At 36.6% G+C, this 18,297-nt stretch overlaps 1 protein-coding gene across 2 annotated transcripts; it reads left to right on the top strand.

Annotated features, from left to right (window-relative positions):
• Nucleotides 1–22: 22 nt before the first annotated feature.
• LOC125659345 (protein O-GlcNAcase-like) lies at nucleotides 23–18,267 on the top strand. Of its 2 annotated transcripts, XM_048890999.2 has the most exons (14): nucleotides 23–265; nucleotides 5,709–5,760; nucleotides 7,128–7,225; nucleotides 7,801–7,931; nucleotides 8,585–8,753; nucleotides 9,534–9,632; nucleotides 10,095–10,379; nucleotides 10,878–11,714; nucleotides 12,078–12,143; nucleotides 13,144–13,229; nucleotides 14,110–14,214; nucleotides 14,515–14,606; nucleotides 16,010–16,199; nucleotides 17,522–18,267. In XM_048890999.2, the coding sequence occupies exons 1-14, from the start codon at nucleotides 199–201 to the stop codon at nucleotides 17,819–17,821; spliced, it is 2,577 nt and encodes an 858-aa protein (XP_048746956.2). In that variant the 5' UTR covers nucleotides 23–198; the 3' UTR covers nucleotides 17,822–18,267. The 2 variants fall into 2 exon arrangements, with proteins under 2 accessions (XP_048746956.2, XP_048746957.2); XM_048891000.2 differs by lacking the exon at nucleotides 16,010–16,199.
• The last annotated feature ends 30 nt before the right edge of the window (nucleotides 18,268–18,297 follow it).

Here is an 18,297-nt window from a genome sequence, read left to right as displayed (position 1 = left end):
TTAAGATTTCAACCAATCAAACTTGCTGGCTTGGATATCGTTTAGAAGGCATACTCGCAAAATCGCCATTTTGAGTTGGATGAAATATTTCATTACTTGCAAAATCTTACTCTTGTCATCTTAATCACGATTGGAGCGAAGATTTCTGTATTTGGTGTGAAGGGTAGACGAATAAAGACTCAAAAGTCCCTGGCCAAGATGACGGCAGGTGAAGAAATTTTAGACAATCGACCACAAAGGAAGTTTGTTTGTGGGGCCGTAGAAGGTACATGGATATATTTCAACTCTTCGTTGTGTATTCATTTTAGTGATCAGCTTCAAATTGTTTATCTTACATTATTATTCATGATAGTATTCACTAATCAAAGATTTCAGAAAAAACACCTCGCTACAGTTCATTTTCATGACGCAGGAGTGAACTAGCTAGATCGCCATTTAGTCTTTGGCCGAATTTCGTATCACATTTCATTAACGATTGCTGGCGTTATAATCCACGAAAATAATTTACTCTAGTGAAAAATAAATTATCAGAAAATCGTAATATTGGTTGTAAATTATAAAATATCATCGATCTAATCGAGTTCATAGGTCAGTTATGAATCACACTGCCAGTTCCGAATCACGGAGATGTTTGAAACGACTGCAGGCCAATAATTGAACATTGACTGATCCAGTCTAACAGTCTATCGATCCGAAACTTTAAATCAATGTCTGTATGTTTATTGTGCTTGGGTTATATGCCCAGAATTTCTGTAGAAATAGGGGGGAAAAAATCAGGCACCAGTTGAAATTAATCGAAATACATTTTTGACAGTATATTACACAATATTCAAAGCTTCACAGTAAGTCTAGACATAGCCAAAATGTGGCATTCAAAATTCTCCTAACTTGATTTTTCTCACAGTCTATACAGTTTACAATATATCTAGATATTGTAACGTGTTAGAGTTCAAAGATTTGGATGAGTCCCTATACTTATTGGTACTGATCTTAAACAAATGATTAGGAAATATACGAGTCAATATATATATACACAGATATATTAAAGATTACCTATCCTTATAAGAAAAAAATGTACGAGTCAATATATACACAGATATGTGCAAGATTTCCTACATACAGATATGTGCAAGATTTCCTATCTTTATCATAAAAAGTTACTATAGATCTTGATGTGACAGATCCGGTAGTATGGGAGATGTAAAAATCCTTATACTGGACAGTTCCCTTTTGTCGAAGGACTGATCAAACAAAATTAAAAAAACACCAGGTGAATGTCCCCACCTTTAAAAGCTTCCCTACTAGTATACTAGACACCGTATTCTGTTAGTTTCTTTATTCACCATACCTTTGATTACTCCTTGCCAGCGTCTACTTCAGAATGACAGTCTCTTGCAAAACAGCCATATTTATACTACCCAGCATTCGTTATGCCTTGGGTCATATCGTATTGTCATACGATAACGTCTGGATCACAGCAGCTCCATTTATAGATAATAATACATCCCGTGCCTGATCCCAATTCGTCACAATATTAAATCTACACGGGATAAAAATCAGGGCTGAAACGATTCACCGAAATATTGATACTGTCCAATTATCAAAATGCTCTATTCTCTGTATGATTCATTGCATGTCGGAGCAGACTCCATATTGTAAAGTGAAAATTCAGCGACACCAGATGGTGTTGCTGTATTGCCTCCATTTTTATAACTTTTTTCGCGGATCTACCATCCAAGATGTGAGGATTTGGTTATCGGATGAATTCTACCTATCTGGTGAATACATGTACATGTATTTCATAATATAATGACAACTTACAGTTTCAATTATATGTATAAATTTTTATTTAATTTTTTTTTCATTGGAAAATTTTCCTTGTAAATAGTCATGTGATTGAGCTTAGATGATAACTAAGAATAGTGGCAGATAATAGGGAAAACTTCTTGCAATTTAATCACGTTTCATTATACCCCCCGCAACAAGTTGTGGGGGGGTATACTGGAATCGGGTTGTCCGTCTGTCTGTCCGTCCGTTCGTCTGTAGACGCAATGGTTTCCAGGCTCTAAAGCATTATCCTTTCCACCTACAGTCACCATATCATACATATAGACTACCCATGGGATGAAGATGTTCCCTATCGATTTTGGGGTCAAAAGGTCAAAGGTCAAGCGTACTGGACATCGAAGTAGCAATATGGTTTTCGGGCTCTAAAGTGTTATCCTTTCCACCTACAGTCACCATATCATACATATAGACTACCCATGGGATGAAGATGTTCCCTATCGATTTTGAGGTCAAAGGTCAAGCGCACTGGACATCGAAGTAGCAATATGGTTTCCGGGCTCTAAAGCGTTATCCTTTCCACCTACAGTCACCATATCACACATATGGACTACCCATGGGATGAAGATGTTCCCTATTGATTTTGGGGTCAAAAGGTCAAAGGTCAAGCGCACTGGACATTGAAGTAGCAATATGGTTTCCGGGCTGTAAAGCGTTATCCTATCCACCTACAGTCACCATATCATACATATGGACTACCCATGGGATGAAGATGTTCCCTATTGATTTTAAGGTCAAAGGTCACGCACACTGGACATTGAAGTAGCAATATGGTTCGGTTTGTCATGCCATTTGTTTTTTACACTCAGAAAAGAGGTAGTTTATACCTATTACCAACACCCTTTGGGAGATTGGGGTAAGCGGGGGGTATTCTTAGTGAGCATTGCTCACAGTACCTCTTGTTTAAATTGCTCATCGTTAAAGGGGCTGGTTCACGGTTTTTGATGAAAATGTTTTTCATTTTTGATGGTAAGTATGAAAAATATCACTCGTTTAATGTTGACAGCCAAAATTTTGACGGTCTGAATGCAAGAATAAAAGCAATATTTAGCCTTAAATCTTTGTTATGTAAACAAAGACTCGAGTCTTTTTATGTATACAAACAAGTGAAATGTTGATTTTGTAATATAAAGCATCTTAATTTTGCATAGTTACAAATTTTAACTTTTAGATGACACATTTACCCAAAAATGTGAAAGATATAATATAGTTAGATCGATATCCATTTCTTTTCAAAATTTCGTAAACAGTAACATACCGCAATCTTTGTTTACAAAACAAATAATAAATTCTTTAAAATGAGCTTCTGTGATAATGTATAACCTTGATTTTTATGTGAACTCTTTTAAACATGTTAGACAGTAGATTTTGATGATTAAATATGAATAAAGAAAATTTGGGCGGAAATCGTGAATCAGTCCATTTAAAGTAGAATATGCATTGATCAATTGTCCCGACCACTGTTGCCGTACTCAATTGAGGCGAAACCACTTAGGGCGAAAAGGTAAAGGTGCAAATCTACTCGGTGCGAATAGGTTATCGAGACGAAACCACCCGCTAATGTCAATCGGACAAAAAAAAAGTGCCTACCTACCTACCCACTCCTAAAAAGATGGGTTGGTAAACAGCAAACCAACAAATTTTTAAGGATGGCCTAAATGAATCATTAAAAGGTTTAAATATAGAACAGACTGAAATAAGGACATAAATCTATATATATGCCTATTTGGATTTTTCCTTAAATTTACTTTTTAGAATTTTTTTTCTTTGTAATTGATTACTTTGAGAATATTCAAAAAATGCAACATGCACATCTATATATTACACAAAAAGTAACATGTACACAATGATTTTTTGCATATAGAATTTTTGAGTTGGTACTTGTATTTATAGATACACAATGTTTGAGTATCATTGTGATCCACATACATATACAGTGTTTTCCCTCTATATAAATGGTACCGTTCCCGATACCAAGTACAATAAAAATTCTCAATTTGAGGCTAAAACTGCTATAACCATGATAACATTGTGCTGATGTAGATCATTATTTCTCGATCTGTGCTATGTACTAGGCAAAAATTTATCTCTCTCTCTCTGCTTGAGATGGAGATCAGCTGATGAAATGTGTTTCATTTAAAATCTACACATCCTTAACAATACAACCACATTTAGAAAATTCTCTTTTATTTCAGCAAATATATACGTACATTATGAACAACACAAAAACCAACAATTATTTAGTATGTGTAATTGTGGCCTAAGGTTTCTGCTGTGTGGCAGAGTCATTTTGCCTCACTTCTTTGAATGCATGTTGATGATTGAGGCTAAAAATAAAAATATGTTTGTTTCCCCTTACCCGGCTGGGTCTTAAAAAAAAAGGCCCGTATCAAAAAAAAATTTACACCAAAATCGCATTATTTTTTTTTATTTCTGGAACAAAAATCATTCTGATATGTTAATAAGTACATTTGTTTCTACTAAGTCAAGAATAAATGTTTTGGTTTTGTTTTCAATGTTTTCTTTGAAAAGATGTAATGTTTCTATGTAGGAATTCGTAAAGTAAACCAACATATTGCATCCACTGAGTGCATTCACACTAACATGTCCAAGAATATGAATTATAAATGCCAGCAGACATGTCAATCCAGTGACCAACATAAAAACAAGCTCGACCAATACATGGCATACTCTTCTTCTGATGTACAGTATTGAAAATGACTATCGGTGCTCTGAGCTGCTTTTTCATAGGTGTTTCCAACAAAAATTTTCAAAAAACAACAACAAAACACCTGCCTGCCTGGTCTATTTCAAAAGTCAGACCCGGGGGAGGGGAAACAAACATTCTTTTAAATATGGCCTGATGAGTTGATTCAGACTTATTGCAAGGTTCCCTAAACTTAACTTTGAAAATGATGTACTTTGTGACTTATCAAAATTGTAAATCTCTACAATTTCTCTTTGTTGTTAAATTAGGTAAATTTAATTCACTTACAAAAGGAATTTATTCATAAGAGATGGAGTGAAAATCAGAACACAGCATCCTGAAATTTTGCTTGATTTTGTTACTTTATGCAGAATCTGAACCATCAAGATCAATCTTGCTCAACTTCCAATAAATCTAGTGAGGAAGGGACTTGCCAAGTGATTTTTCACATATTACTCTCTCCATTTTCCCTAGAATCAATAAAAGCTAGCTAGGACAAAGTGAATTCTGGAGAGGTTTTCTGAGTTGCTAGAACTTATGACCAATCCCTTTGTATATAACATATGTTCAAATCAATTCTGGCATTCCAGTGATTTTTGTAGGGTCTGTAGGGAGCCAAAATAAGGCCCCATTCCCAATTATGAGAAGCAGGTATTTTTCCCAATTTTTGCTTTGAAATTCCCAAACAATGAAAACAAATCAAAGCATGGTAGCCTTGTTGTCCATAAAGATCTTTCATAGCCCCCCAGATAACAATTTTTTACTTCAAAATGGATAAGTAAACCTGATTTTTTGGCCTCTGCTTATTTGAATGAGGTAAGCTTTGACCAAATTGAAAGTCAGAAGGAGTCCATTTATTCCTTAATGCACTCTGGATTGGTTTTGTATGAAACATTTTTCTAAATTTCAAGCAAATGTCGCTATTTTTCCCGATTGGAAAGTCCCAGGCACTTGAAATCTAACCCTTTTATAAAAAAAAAACCCAAAAAACTGCATTTGCATGCTAAACTCCATGATTAACTTTTACACTGGGTCTCCCAGTAAAATTTTATGTGGGTCTTTCTCTCACTTTCTTCCCTATATATACACACTATTGTAGCACTTGGATTTTTGGCCTCGATTATGAACTGTTAAGTTTATTTATTGTATTTTACAGGATTTTATGGAAGACCATGGACCACAGAGCAAAGGAAAATCCTGTTTGAATGGTGAGTAAATGACGGGTGGTGAGAAAGTTGTGAAAAGTTCCTCATGCAGATCATTAAAGAGCTCTAGCCTCAAGACCGTAAACTGAGAATAGACTTAAGTATAAATGTCAAATCCTGTGAAATAATTGTCATCAACAAATAGAATTTTCAATATATGTTTGCATTTGAATTTTTCATAAACCTGCAGCTTTTTGAAACATGTGCTAGATAAATCTTAAGATATAAGTAATCAAAATTTTGACTTAAGTCTATTCCCAGTTTATGGTCTCCCTGTATAAAGTAGAATTCTTTATCTGTTTACATTCAGGGTCGTGGGTAACATGCCAGGAGAATTGGATGAACACAAAACCACAGTCATATATATTTGCTTTTTGTCTGTCCCACTATCATTATATAATTTTTGAGAATGGAAGCCTTTAATATTAGTTTTATTCTTCCTTTGGATCTTTTCAGAAAAGATTCTCCATCTAAATCACTAGAATGATTTTTGTTTGAAATCTTGACTAAACTTAAAATTGTGGTACCAAAGTATTTTGTAAAGTGATTGTGCTGACAAGAATGATCAGAAGGCTTAACAATATCACAAAATTAAAGGAATAAGAAAAGATCTTGACTGGGTCCAATTTCCGTGGTTTCAAACAGACTAGTTAACCACCCAGATGTTATTTTATGTAACAAGTAACCACTTCCCTGGCAGTCTAACTACCTGTTTCATTGTCCCAGTTCAGTAGTTGTGTAACACTTCCCTGGCAGTCTACCAGTTTCATTGTCTCAGTTCAGTAGTGCGTAATACTTCACTTGACATTGAATGACATGAATTTTTGGTTTGATCTGAGGACATGGCCATGATCTGGCCTTTTACATTGAAAAAGACATAGCTTCATTCAGGACACAGATTTTTGACAAACAACTATGTCCTCTTAATATGGTGACAACTAATTTATCACCAAATTCTAATTTTAGCATTTTGGTTCATTTGATTTTAGCGCTTCATGAAAAGTGTCGGTGTGAAGCATTGCGTACCCTCATGTGTTTGCAAAAGTGAAATTTATTCTTTTATGTACATTTCACTATCATTCCTGTGGGAATTCCCGGCTGTTAAAATAGACATACTATATTCATCAAGATTCTTAATCTCATTGTTCACAACTGCAGCACATTGATGAGGAAATGGCTATCATTACAATTTGTGGAGATATTAGAGGTAGAAACATCTGAAATGTAGATATATATATTTGTGTTCAGTGTGACTGAATATCCGGGATCTTACAATGTATGGTATAAATTCTGATAGATTTCCTGTTGATAGAGAAGATCCAGCACTCTGATGTTGAAAATTTTTAATGAAGTGAGTTGATCAATTTTAGGTTGAAGAAGATGAAAATGAACACATACATGTATGCACCCAAGGATGACTGTAAACATCGAGCCTTTTGGAGGGACCTGTACTCGGTAGAGGAAGCTGGTGAGTCAGGGTCAATGAAATGCTTATTTATGTAGGGGTGACAGGTGAATTTTCATCATTCCGATTTCCGAGTCCTGTTCAGCATGGGGGGGGGGGGGGGGGGGGGGGGTTCTAGGTCTCGTATCGGTAAATTTTAAATTCTGGAGCAGTTACATGTGATTAAAGAAAAAGGGAAGGAGGTTAAAAGTGACATAAGATTCTAATTAATGCACATAGCATATTTACAAAATTGTAGAAATCAGTGTTTACAGTGATATAGAGAATGAATATCTTTACAACATGGTTGAGAATTAACTCGGTGTTTACAGCATTGTTGAGAATTAACTCTGGTGTTTACAATGTTGAGGATTAAGTTGGTGTTTACAATGCTGAAGAGAAATAATTCAGTGTATTTGATGTTGTGCAGGAATAATTCAGTGTTTTTGATGTAGAAAATCGACTCGATGTTTACAATATTGTAGAGAATTCATTGTTTACAATATTGTAGAGAATTGATTCAGTGTTTTCGATATTGTAGAGAATTAATTCAAATTAATTGTGTTGTAGAGAATTAATTCATTGTATTAATATTGTAGAGAACTTGACATCACTCATTGAGGCAGCTAAGGAGAATGGAGTGGAGTTTGTCTACGCATTGTCCCCGGGGCTGGACATAACTTTTTCCAGTGCAAAAGATGTACAGTTTCTCAAACGCAAGCTTGAACAGGTGAATATCATCCTCCCCCACAAATTTGAGTTATTTTAGCAGGATTCCTGTTTGACGCTTTCAACCAAGTCTTAAGCGTAGTAATTTATGATCATCACCAAATTATAATCAGGGCTTGAAACTTAACTTTTTATGTCACCAGTCCAGCCGGACTGTTCAGGTATAATTTCAACCAGTCTGCAGAAAAATATACAACTCCACCAGTGTTTTCCAGAAATTATGAACGTATTTCGTTAATGTCATTAAAATTAGATAATGGAATTGAACTCAACATGCCTCAGACAATATTTCAACACTTATGTGAGATTTATATTTACTAACCTGGTGCATGTGATATCTACAGAGGAACGCCAAATGCATGTTTGAAATTCGATTAGTAGGTTTTCCAAAATGACATTTTAGAAAATAGGCTAGTCCCATCGGACTGACTTAAACAAATGTCAAAAAAACACCAGACTTTTAACCAGTCACAGTGATGTTGTCCACAGTTGTCATTTTTCACAAATTGTAACAAATCAAATCTCAAGATATATATTAATTTGTTGAATGCCGACCATCCAATCAAATTGCAGCTGTAATGAAACTATGGGGAAATGTTCACTAAGCCATCATGATAATAGTGTATGAAATCCTAATGGGTGCCTTGTTTTTAGGTGACGAGTTTTGGCTGTACGGCGTTTGCTTTGCTGTTTGATGACATAGAGCCGGGATTAAGTGAGACGGACCGCAGCGTGTTTCAATCGTTTGGATCCGCTCAGGTTTCTGTCACAAATGAAGTGTATCAACATCTTGGACAGCCTCAGTTCTACTTCTGTCCCACAGGTAACTGTCAAAATACAGTTTATTTATGTAGTCCAGGGGGGGAGTCAATAAGAACCAGGAATTGACAATTTGTCGGCGATTCGATTCCCAATATCAGTTATGCACATTCAATACCTTCTCCCCATTGATTTTTCTCCTTACAGTCTGCCTTTTGCAGCTTCTTCTGATTTCACGATTTCAGCTTGAATTTATTGAAATAAATACAGGAGATGTCTATATTGCATCTTGAATGAAGTAACTGTACATGTACTAGGGGTTTCAACCATGTACCTGCAGGAATATCCAATAAAGAATTATCAAAGACCAAACGTGGAACTCGGTTACTTTGGGAAAAGTATGAAAAGATGCTATTTTCAATATATATTCTTCATCTGTTGACTGGAAATCAAAATTGATAACTGGGATTCATAGAATTAAGTGTTTGGTCTGTGTTTGTATGGTAATACTTCTAAGTAGATAACTAGGAATCATTGATTATGGGATGCCTAATTAAGTGTTTGGTATATGTATGGTAATACTTGTAAGTAGAAGTAAATGTACTGAACCATCTAGGGAAATGCTCCAAACCAAATTGAAAAATAGTAAACAAAATTTTGGAACGTAATCCTTTTGGTAAGTATACACTGTACTTGTAATGATGTTGTTCTGACAACATGCACTGACATCCTCCTTCAAATTTTGAAAATATTTCAAATGAAGGAAGGCCTGTGGTTACTAATTACAATTCTGAAATTACATGTTGATAAAAATGTATGTAAACTAAATGATTTTGTCTTTCAGAGTATTGTTCATCACGAGCTGTTCCAAATTTATTAGCATCAGATTACCTCAATACACTAGGCGCCAAACTCCTCAAAGACATTGACATTTTGTGGACAGGTAATGATGCTAACAATCCCAATTATAATGTTACAGTAGTGGACAATCATACAGAAGTATCAAACATTCTAATGATGCTGACAGCTGTACATAATCTTACAGAATTACCAAATGGTTTAATGATGCTGACACAATCTTACAGAATTATCAAACATTCTAATGATGCTGACAGCTATATCAAGCATTTTAATGATGCTGATGCAATTTTACAGAATTATCAAACATTCTAATGATGCTGACAGCTATATCAAACATTTTAATGATGCTGATGCAATTTTACAGAATTATCAAACATTCTAATGATGCTGACACAATCTTACAGAATTATCAAATACTCTAATGATGCTGATGCAGTCGTACAGAATTATTAGATATTCAAACAATGCTATTTTACAGAATTATGAAACAAGCATTCTACTGAATTTTGATATGTAGTATATATGTATTATTAAACTGTTCCAGGTCCTAAAGTGATCTCCAAGAAACTGACAATTCAGCACTTACAGGAAGTGTCCTCCGTGATAAAGCGCCCACCAGTGATATGGGACAACATCCACGCTAACGACTACGACCCTCGGAGGATGTTCCTGGGGCCGTTTGATGGAAGATCTCCAGAAGTAATTCCCTATTTGCGTGGACTCTTAACAAATCCAAACTGTGAGTTTGAGGCAAACTATGTTGCTCTTCACACGCTGGGACAATGGAGTGTGTCCAATAACGATGGCGTAAAGAAAGATATTATTGCAGGTGAGTGTTTTGATTATAACACTGAGGTGTATAAAAGTTCGTGTAAAATTTTGGTGTATTTATGATTCATATAAAATTTTGGTGTATTTATGATTCATATAAAATTTTGGTGTGTTTATGATTCATTTAAAAATTTGGTGTGTTTATGATTCATTTAAAAAAAAATTGATGGATTCAAGATTTTGATGTACATGTATATGCAGCATAGGTAGGATTGAAGCATAGAGCAAATGACTTTTACTAAAGGTTTTCGTAGACACACTGCATAGATGCTAGTACATTAGAGTTGCCAAAAGTTTGCTGTTTAGTAATTCACAGTCTGTGCCAAAGTATGAACACTTTAGTGTTGATATAGTCATCGTGGTGCAGTACTTGTATATTGACAATAGGACACTGTAAATATGTTATAAAGTAACGTTCAGTAAATTGTCACCATAGAAGAAAACTCATTAGAGGTAGAATTCCGTAGTTCACAAGAATTGTTCTATGTGATTGTAGATGGAGAACATTTGAGTCCAGTGGCATCTGACATCAGACTGGAGACAGAGAGCGAGTATGGTTCCAATGAAGACTTGCCCTCTCGTATTGATCGTAGGTACCAGCCCAGGCTGGCTCTAAAGCAAGCTCTGAACGACTGGATGCAAGAAATCAACACAAACCGCCTACCACCTCGTGTGGTGGCTCCTCTGACCACCACTGGTCCTCCCATACCCATACCCCCTATTCCCACTCCTGCCGTGGACCCTGGTGCTTCCCCTTTGTGTACAGATGATGTTCCCCCATTTACAGTACCGCCCATCAGTCCGACGACTAACCTAGTGGACTCTACCATCCCATCCGACACAGACTCCGAGATCTCTGATGATCCAGAACCGATGGAGTACGTTCCAACGTCTCTACCCTGCAAGGAGCCTTCCCCTGAAACCTCCCCGGAGGACGTGATGCAGGTGGAGACGGAGGTGTCCGCTGTGGTGGATAAGGACTGTTGTATGATGAGCAGTGAGTGCTTCTCGCGAGACGATCTCGGTCTCTTTGTGGACTTTTTCTACACTCCATTTGACCATGGTATGACTGGTGTCCAGTTGTTACAGGACTTGCACTATTTGAAATCTAACGCGGGTGTGGTGGTCCAGGGACGGAATAAATCTAATCTGGATGAAGCATCAGCATGGATGGAAGCTGCTGATAAATTCCTGGAGGTTGTACACAAAGTAAATAACATGATCCGACTCATCCAACAGATTCCTAATGTAGCTGTGGTTCACGAGTTTTTCTCCTACTTGTGGGATCTCCAAGGCCTGCTGCAACTCTGTGCTTGTTATGTGCAGTGGCTAAGTAAGTTGGAATAAATATACTATCATCATAGAATACATTTTCCTGCTTAATTTTATAAGTAAGAAAGAGTAGTTATTGATAGAAGACAATCTAACCGTATGCCATGTGATATATATTATTTCACTACAAGAAAATTATTTCCTGATTTTGAAATGTTAACAGTTACATGGGAAGGTGTTGTATGGTATTCTGCATTTGATAAATGTTGTAGAAATTATTTGGTGAATGTATATGTGTGTTTAAACTTTGTTTGTGTCATCCACAAGCTGCCTTTGTTCTTGCCTTTGGCTACAGATATTTAGTGAAACCATTGGAAGATAAAAAAAAAGAATCGTGATTTCATGCTGATTTATTTTTCTTCAGAACTTGGACAGATCAAGGAATCAGCCATACCCCGACTGTCGGAGCCATCACCCAATTCTCCAACATGTAAGTTCTCGTTCTTCATCGTCACGGTGATATGAATAATGCACCAGTTGGGGAAACATAAGGAACTCGTGGAGAATCGGACTGAAATTTGTTATTGTTCTATTGTAAGATGAAATAGAAGCTTGATTTGGTTAGCAGTGAATCTGGGATTGTTACATTGTTCCTGATGTTTCCCTTTCTGTTCTACAGTCATGTTTGGTTGATAATAATTCAATTGTTTCCAACAGACACTACAGGAAGGATTTTAATAAGGCAGCTCACCATCTTCTCTCCACATCAAATGCTGGGGGGTGTGGCTCTCTATATTCAATTCTATGGGGTTATACAACAATAATACAATATTAATACCAAAATGAAAGTGGAAGTCTCTGATGTGAAGAGAAAAGGTGGGCCTGCCATGTTTCTTTTCAGAGCAAATTCTATTCCCCGCAGATTTCATAGGTACAGGAACTACTTGTGAAGTTGTAATTGATAAACCGGAGGTTCAGGCTTCACAAGACAGGGCCTGTGGACCTTGTAATCAGCTGGACAATTTTTTTTAACCTGGCCAAGGAAAGACAACTCCTGGCCAGGATATGCATTGACTGTAGAACCATTTTCTGCAGAAGAATTTGGGAAACCCTCAGAACATTCATTGTATCTGTTATGATTTATTGTCATACATAGATCTTTTTAAAAAGATGAAATTGGGGGGGGGGGGGTGTTCAATGTTTTTGAGATTTTTTATTTTTTTTATTTTAAGTGATCAAAAATGTATATGGGGGTTTCCATTTCAATATTTTTCTGTAGCAAAATGCATATGGTGCGAATAATTAATTTAAAGACACTTTCTTTTGATAATAGTGTGGGTAAGTATGAAATTTCTATATCTCTCAGAAGTAAAGATTTAGAATGCTAATTCTGGCTGCAATATAGCAATGCAAAAAAAAAAATGTTTAAGAAATGAATACTATTCACAGGTCTAATCTCAGCTTCTTATTTTTCTTTTGTACAATACCAGGGTGTTCAAAAGGGTATAAGGATCTGTTCCATAGTGGAGACCAGGAACCGTGGGTATTTCGTGGCGGAGTCCAGGGGGAAATCCAAGTATGTATAACGGACCAGCCACCCGCCGCCGACCATCCATACCGACATTTTACTGCTTACATATATTTTGTTCTGGCAGCCGTATTTGTACGACTGCCCTATACAGAGAAGTTGTAAACATTTATTAACCATTACTATTGCAGTCTTTGCCCTCCCTATCCTAAGTTTTGTTTCCAGGATTGCGCTGCGGCTGATGGAAAACAGGCAGACTGTACGACCACCTGTGTTCAGGACAAGTGTTAAAATTTCACATGACAGTTTGTCAGTGCTGACAGATGAATGGAGATAGGATTGCGGTCGACATCTACATTCATTGACAAAATTTCTCTGTATCATTACACGTCTGTCACAGTTGGTTTTGATGCAATTTGTCTGTTCCTAATTAACTTTCTTTTTTTCAGGTGTGCGCATTATGCTATTTGCCTTGCATTTGAAAGGCATGCAAATTACAGTGTCTCAAATACTCTGTGATAAAAAGTGCATTTTCCTCTTGTTCACTGGTCGGGAGGGGGACTCCTGGGTAAACTAATGCTGATAAGAAAAAAAATTTCCCCTGTAAGTTTCTCCTGATTGGAGCCTTTAAACTAGTCAGCAAGAGTGCTTTGAGGATTGGTGAGACGAGTATTTGTGCCATTAGTTGTTTGCAGTAGTAACTATTTTTATTCATACTTAGGATAGGGATCAAAGACTGTACTATGGCAGCCTTCAGTGGGATTATTTTGGCTTTTTAACAGTTTGGTTCTTAATTTGGAAATTTGGTAATGGACAAAAAAAAGCTGTCATAAATGTATCTTGCGCTTTGCGTCCAAAGAAACGGCATGGTTTCTGCGCGTCCCTTTGATTTGATTGCAGTTATAGCTGCATTGTTTTATTTGTACAGCGTTTATTACCAAGTGATGGTGCACACGATCTGTTCCTCATGCGCCCCCCTGAAGTCATTCTAAGGAAGATGTACTGCTATCGACCATATCTTGCCACAGACGAGGTAAAGGTCCACACAGAAATGGATACATATTTTTGTAACCATTAACAGCAATTCTGAATCATTTTGTTTATGAGTGGTGATAAATTGATTGTTGATCGTGGAAAGCCTCTCAGTTTAGATTATCAATGGGAATTTTTATAATCAATTATTGCTGACAAAACGCAAACAAAACAATTTTTTTTTTACATCAGGTACATGTTGAACCAAGATACTGTTTTATGAAAATTCTAGGTCTTTGTATCAGAGTTTAAAAGATCTTGTAGGACATGTACTTAAACTATTTTTTGTTTTTATTAACAGAGCTTAGTATACAACATTTGTCTAAGAACCTGTGATGATGGAATGGATGGAACAGAAGTCTTTCCGGACTTCCCAGATCTCATAGCAGATAGGTAATTATATTGAACTGACTTTCCATCTTATGGCAAACCTGTCTCGGCTACATTTTTGCAGTTTCTCCACTCATCAGGTTTGTGGTGAAGAGTTGAAACTTTTTGGGCCATGTGGGCTCCTGAATTTTCATTGATCTTCACACTGAGATCTACTTGCCAACATTATATTATTTACTGAAGAATTGAGAAAATGTGAAATTTTTGTTAGTTATTTTCATTTTTTACTCTCATAGAATTCAAGTTTGCTCTCTCTTCCTCCATCTCTTTTAATCTTTCACAGTTTCTTCACTGTTTACTTTCATATTCTCTCTCTCTCTCTCTCTCTCTCTCTCTCTCTCTCTCTCTCTCTCTCAACCTTTCAGACAGTATCTTCACTCTGTTTACTTTCATTATCAATCTCTGTTATATACTTGCTGTAGATTTCAAGCAACTCTTTCTTGGGTTTTGAGATCCCTTTGATAAACTGCCACATTTTCTTTTCATGGTAGATCATTGTTGATGATTTTTTTTTATGAAAAACGAAAGTAAAATGATCAAATCCAAAGAAATCTTAGGAATGTTTTGTTGTGTGTTTTTAGTAGTTTATGATCGCTACATGAAATTTTACTCACATTGGCAACTGGGCAAGTGACTTAGCACAACCCTGTCTGCATAGGGAGTTTGAGGCACAGCTGTTGTTGCAGTTCTTATATCTATTATCATAATTATGTAAACAAGCTTTTTAGAAAAAGTACATTTTATCAGACTATTGGGGATGGGATGGGGGGGGGGGGGGGGGTTACAGTTAACATGTAGCAGACATTTTTAATTCTGTCTAAGTGAGACACAACTAATTGTGACAATTTTACATGTAAATGTCTGTAAATGAAGCCAAGAAATGGTGGCCATTAATTAAAGAGAAAGGATAGAGTACAATTTTTAGATTAATGAACTTTTGAATATATTTCACTATCATTTCATCAATTGTTTTAAATGATGCACATTCCAGAATGGTTAAAGTTCATAATTTTGTCTATAACTATTTCAAGTCAATTTGTGTGTTGTCAGTTCAGTAATTTGTGCATTGTCCAGTCAGTGGTTTGAGGGTTGCCCATTTTGTGGTTTGGATGTTGCCCATTCACTGTGATTTGGGTGTTGCCCAGTCAGTGGTTTAGGTGTTGCCCAGTCAGTGTGATTTGTGTGTTGCCCAGTCAGTGGTTTGAGGGTTGCCCATTTTGTGGTTTGGGTGTTGCCCAGTCAGTGGTTTAGGTGTTGCCCAGTCAGTGTGATTTGTTCATTGCCCAGTTAGTGGTTTGAGGGTTGCCCATTTTGTGGTTTGGGTGTTGTGCCCATTTTGTGGTTCAGATTGTTGCCCATTCAGTGGTTTGGGTGTTGCCTACTGAATGATTTGTGTATTGTTTCAGGATCATAGGAGCCATTGCGTCAATCAGTCCCGAGTATTGCTTTGTTGTCTGTGATGACCAAGCAGTGTGTGGGTATGCCTTGGCAGCATTGGATGCCACACTGCTTCGTGAAAAATCAGAGCTTTCCTGGATGCCTGCCATGTTCCAGAAGTACCCCAAACCCACCAAGGAGGAACTCACTCCCAGCGAGGTCAGGCTAGAGTCTATAGATTAATTGTATATTGTTTAAAGTCCCTCGAGAGAATAATTCACTCATATCTAGACGTCACCATTGCCGATGAAGAGCTGCAAAATTTAGGCCAATGCTCAGCACTTATGGCCTTTGAGCAGGGAGGGATCTTTATCGTGCCACACCTGCTGTGACACGTGACGTCAGGTTTTACAGTCTCATCCGAAGGACCGCCCCATTCAGTTGCCTCTTACAACAAGCAAGGGGTACTGAGGACCTATTCTAACCCGGACTCTCACGGGAATAGAGCCTCGTAAAGAATACCATACCTTTATAAAGATCTTATAGAAAAGAATATCATACCTTTATACAGATCTTATAGAAAAGAATACCATACCTTTATAAAGATCTTATAGAAAAGAATATCATACCTTTATAAAGATCTTATAGAAAAGAATATACCTTTATACAGATCTTATAGAAAAGAATACCATACCTTTATAAAGATCGTATAGAAAAGAATATCATACCTTTATAACGATCGTATAGAAAAGAATACCATACCTTTATAAAGATCTTATAGAAAAGAATATCATACCTTTATAAAGAGCCTATAGAAAAGTATATACCTTTATAAAAATCTTATAGAAAAGAATATTTTGTGCAAAGAAAAGACCAGTGTGATTCTAAACTTTGCAATAGGAAGGAATATTAGACTTGATATTTTTATAATGGAAAGATAGGTTAGGTTTGAAATCTGTCTGATGTCACAATGATAAAGCTCATCAGCCATCTATACATTAATAAAGTTATCTTTATAACGGTTAGACTTGATATTTATATAATAGTAATGTAAAAGTTATCTTTACTATGGAAAGGCTTGATATTTATACAATGGAAAAGTAAAGCTGGGCTTATTATTTATACAATGGAAAAGTAAAGCTAGGCTTGATAATGGAAAGATAAGGTTAGGCTTGATCAATGGGAAGGCTCAATATGGTTTCATTGGAAAGGTAGGTTTTACAGGTGAATGTTTCACTGCTCAGCTAAACTATCAAAAAGTTTTCATTTCTTTTAAGTTAAATTGACAGACAAGATTTTAAAAAGTATCAGTGTTCCCACTGTTCTTTCTCATCGTTTTGTAGAAGTGCATCGTCAGATACCCACGGGTGATCTCGTCTTTTACTCATCATGATGCGTAAAAAACGAGATCACCCGTGGGTATCTGACGATGGTAGAACTGCCAGAAATGCTCATCCTCCGCTCATAGTGCCGAGAATGAGTGAACATTTGCATTGGTCTCTCTTTCTCTTCTTTTCACTGGATAATGTTATTTTTGATAGGAGGTGATCATGAGTTTCCACACACCCCGGAGACCTACTCCATTATCTGTGACCCAGCGGTACCCCTCTGTGATCCGCCTGGACTTTATCCCAGCTAGAGTAGAGGACTACAGCGTTCCCAAGAGGCTGCTGGCCTGTGCAGTCATGGCATTGAAAACCAGCGGCTCCACCGGCATTCACGTGGAAATGAATGTCGGGGACAAGTGCATGATTGACCACTACCAGAGAATGGGCTTCTTCCCAATCATGGACACTGCTGGTGGCCCAGATGATGTGGTGTACTTGGGGAGAGCTATTTAAAAACCCATTCAGCATTCCAGACTCCCCAACTGTAGTTAATGAGGGTGTAAAACCAAAACTGTGTTCTCCCATCTTGAAATGGGTCAGTGTTTGAACTCGGTACTGTTTGTCCGTGAGACGGTCACAGTCATCATTAGTTCTGTTCAGTCCACACTATTCATTTCTACTGGTGTGGATTCTGCCAACATTAGTTGTGATTATCAGTCAACATTGGTTAACTGAATTCCTGCTGATGTTAATAAAGGAACAACTGACCATTTTATGTTGGAAAGATTTCGCTTCATTATAAGAAAATGTCAACTAAAATCTCTGATGTACTTTTCGTTGTTGTACAGTTTATACATTTTTTTTAAAATATATATAATATATCTGTTAAACTCTGGCTGTGATGTTACCAAGTAGTGCATATTTTGTGATTCATTGAAAATAAAATCCATGGTATTTAATCTATTGTGTTATATATAATATAATGTATT

Source organism: Ostrea edulis, chromosome 9, assembly GCF_947568905.1.
Source record: "Ostrea edulis chromosome 9, xbOstEdul1.1, whole genome shotgun sequence".
In the NCBI taxonomy this organism is placed as follows: domain Eukaryota; kingdom Metazoa; phylum Mollusca; class Bivalvia; order Ostreida; family Ostreidae; genus Ostrea; species Ostrea edulis.
This window is presented reverse-complemented; position numbering and strand designations above follow the sequence as displayed.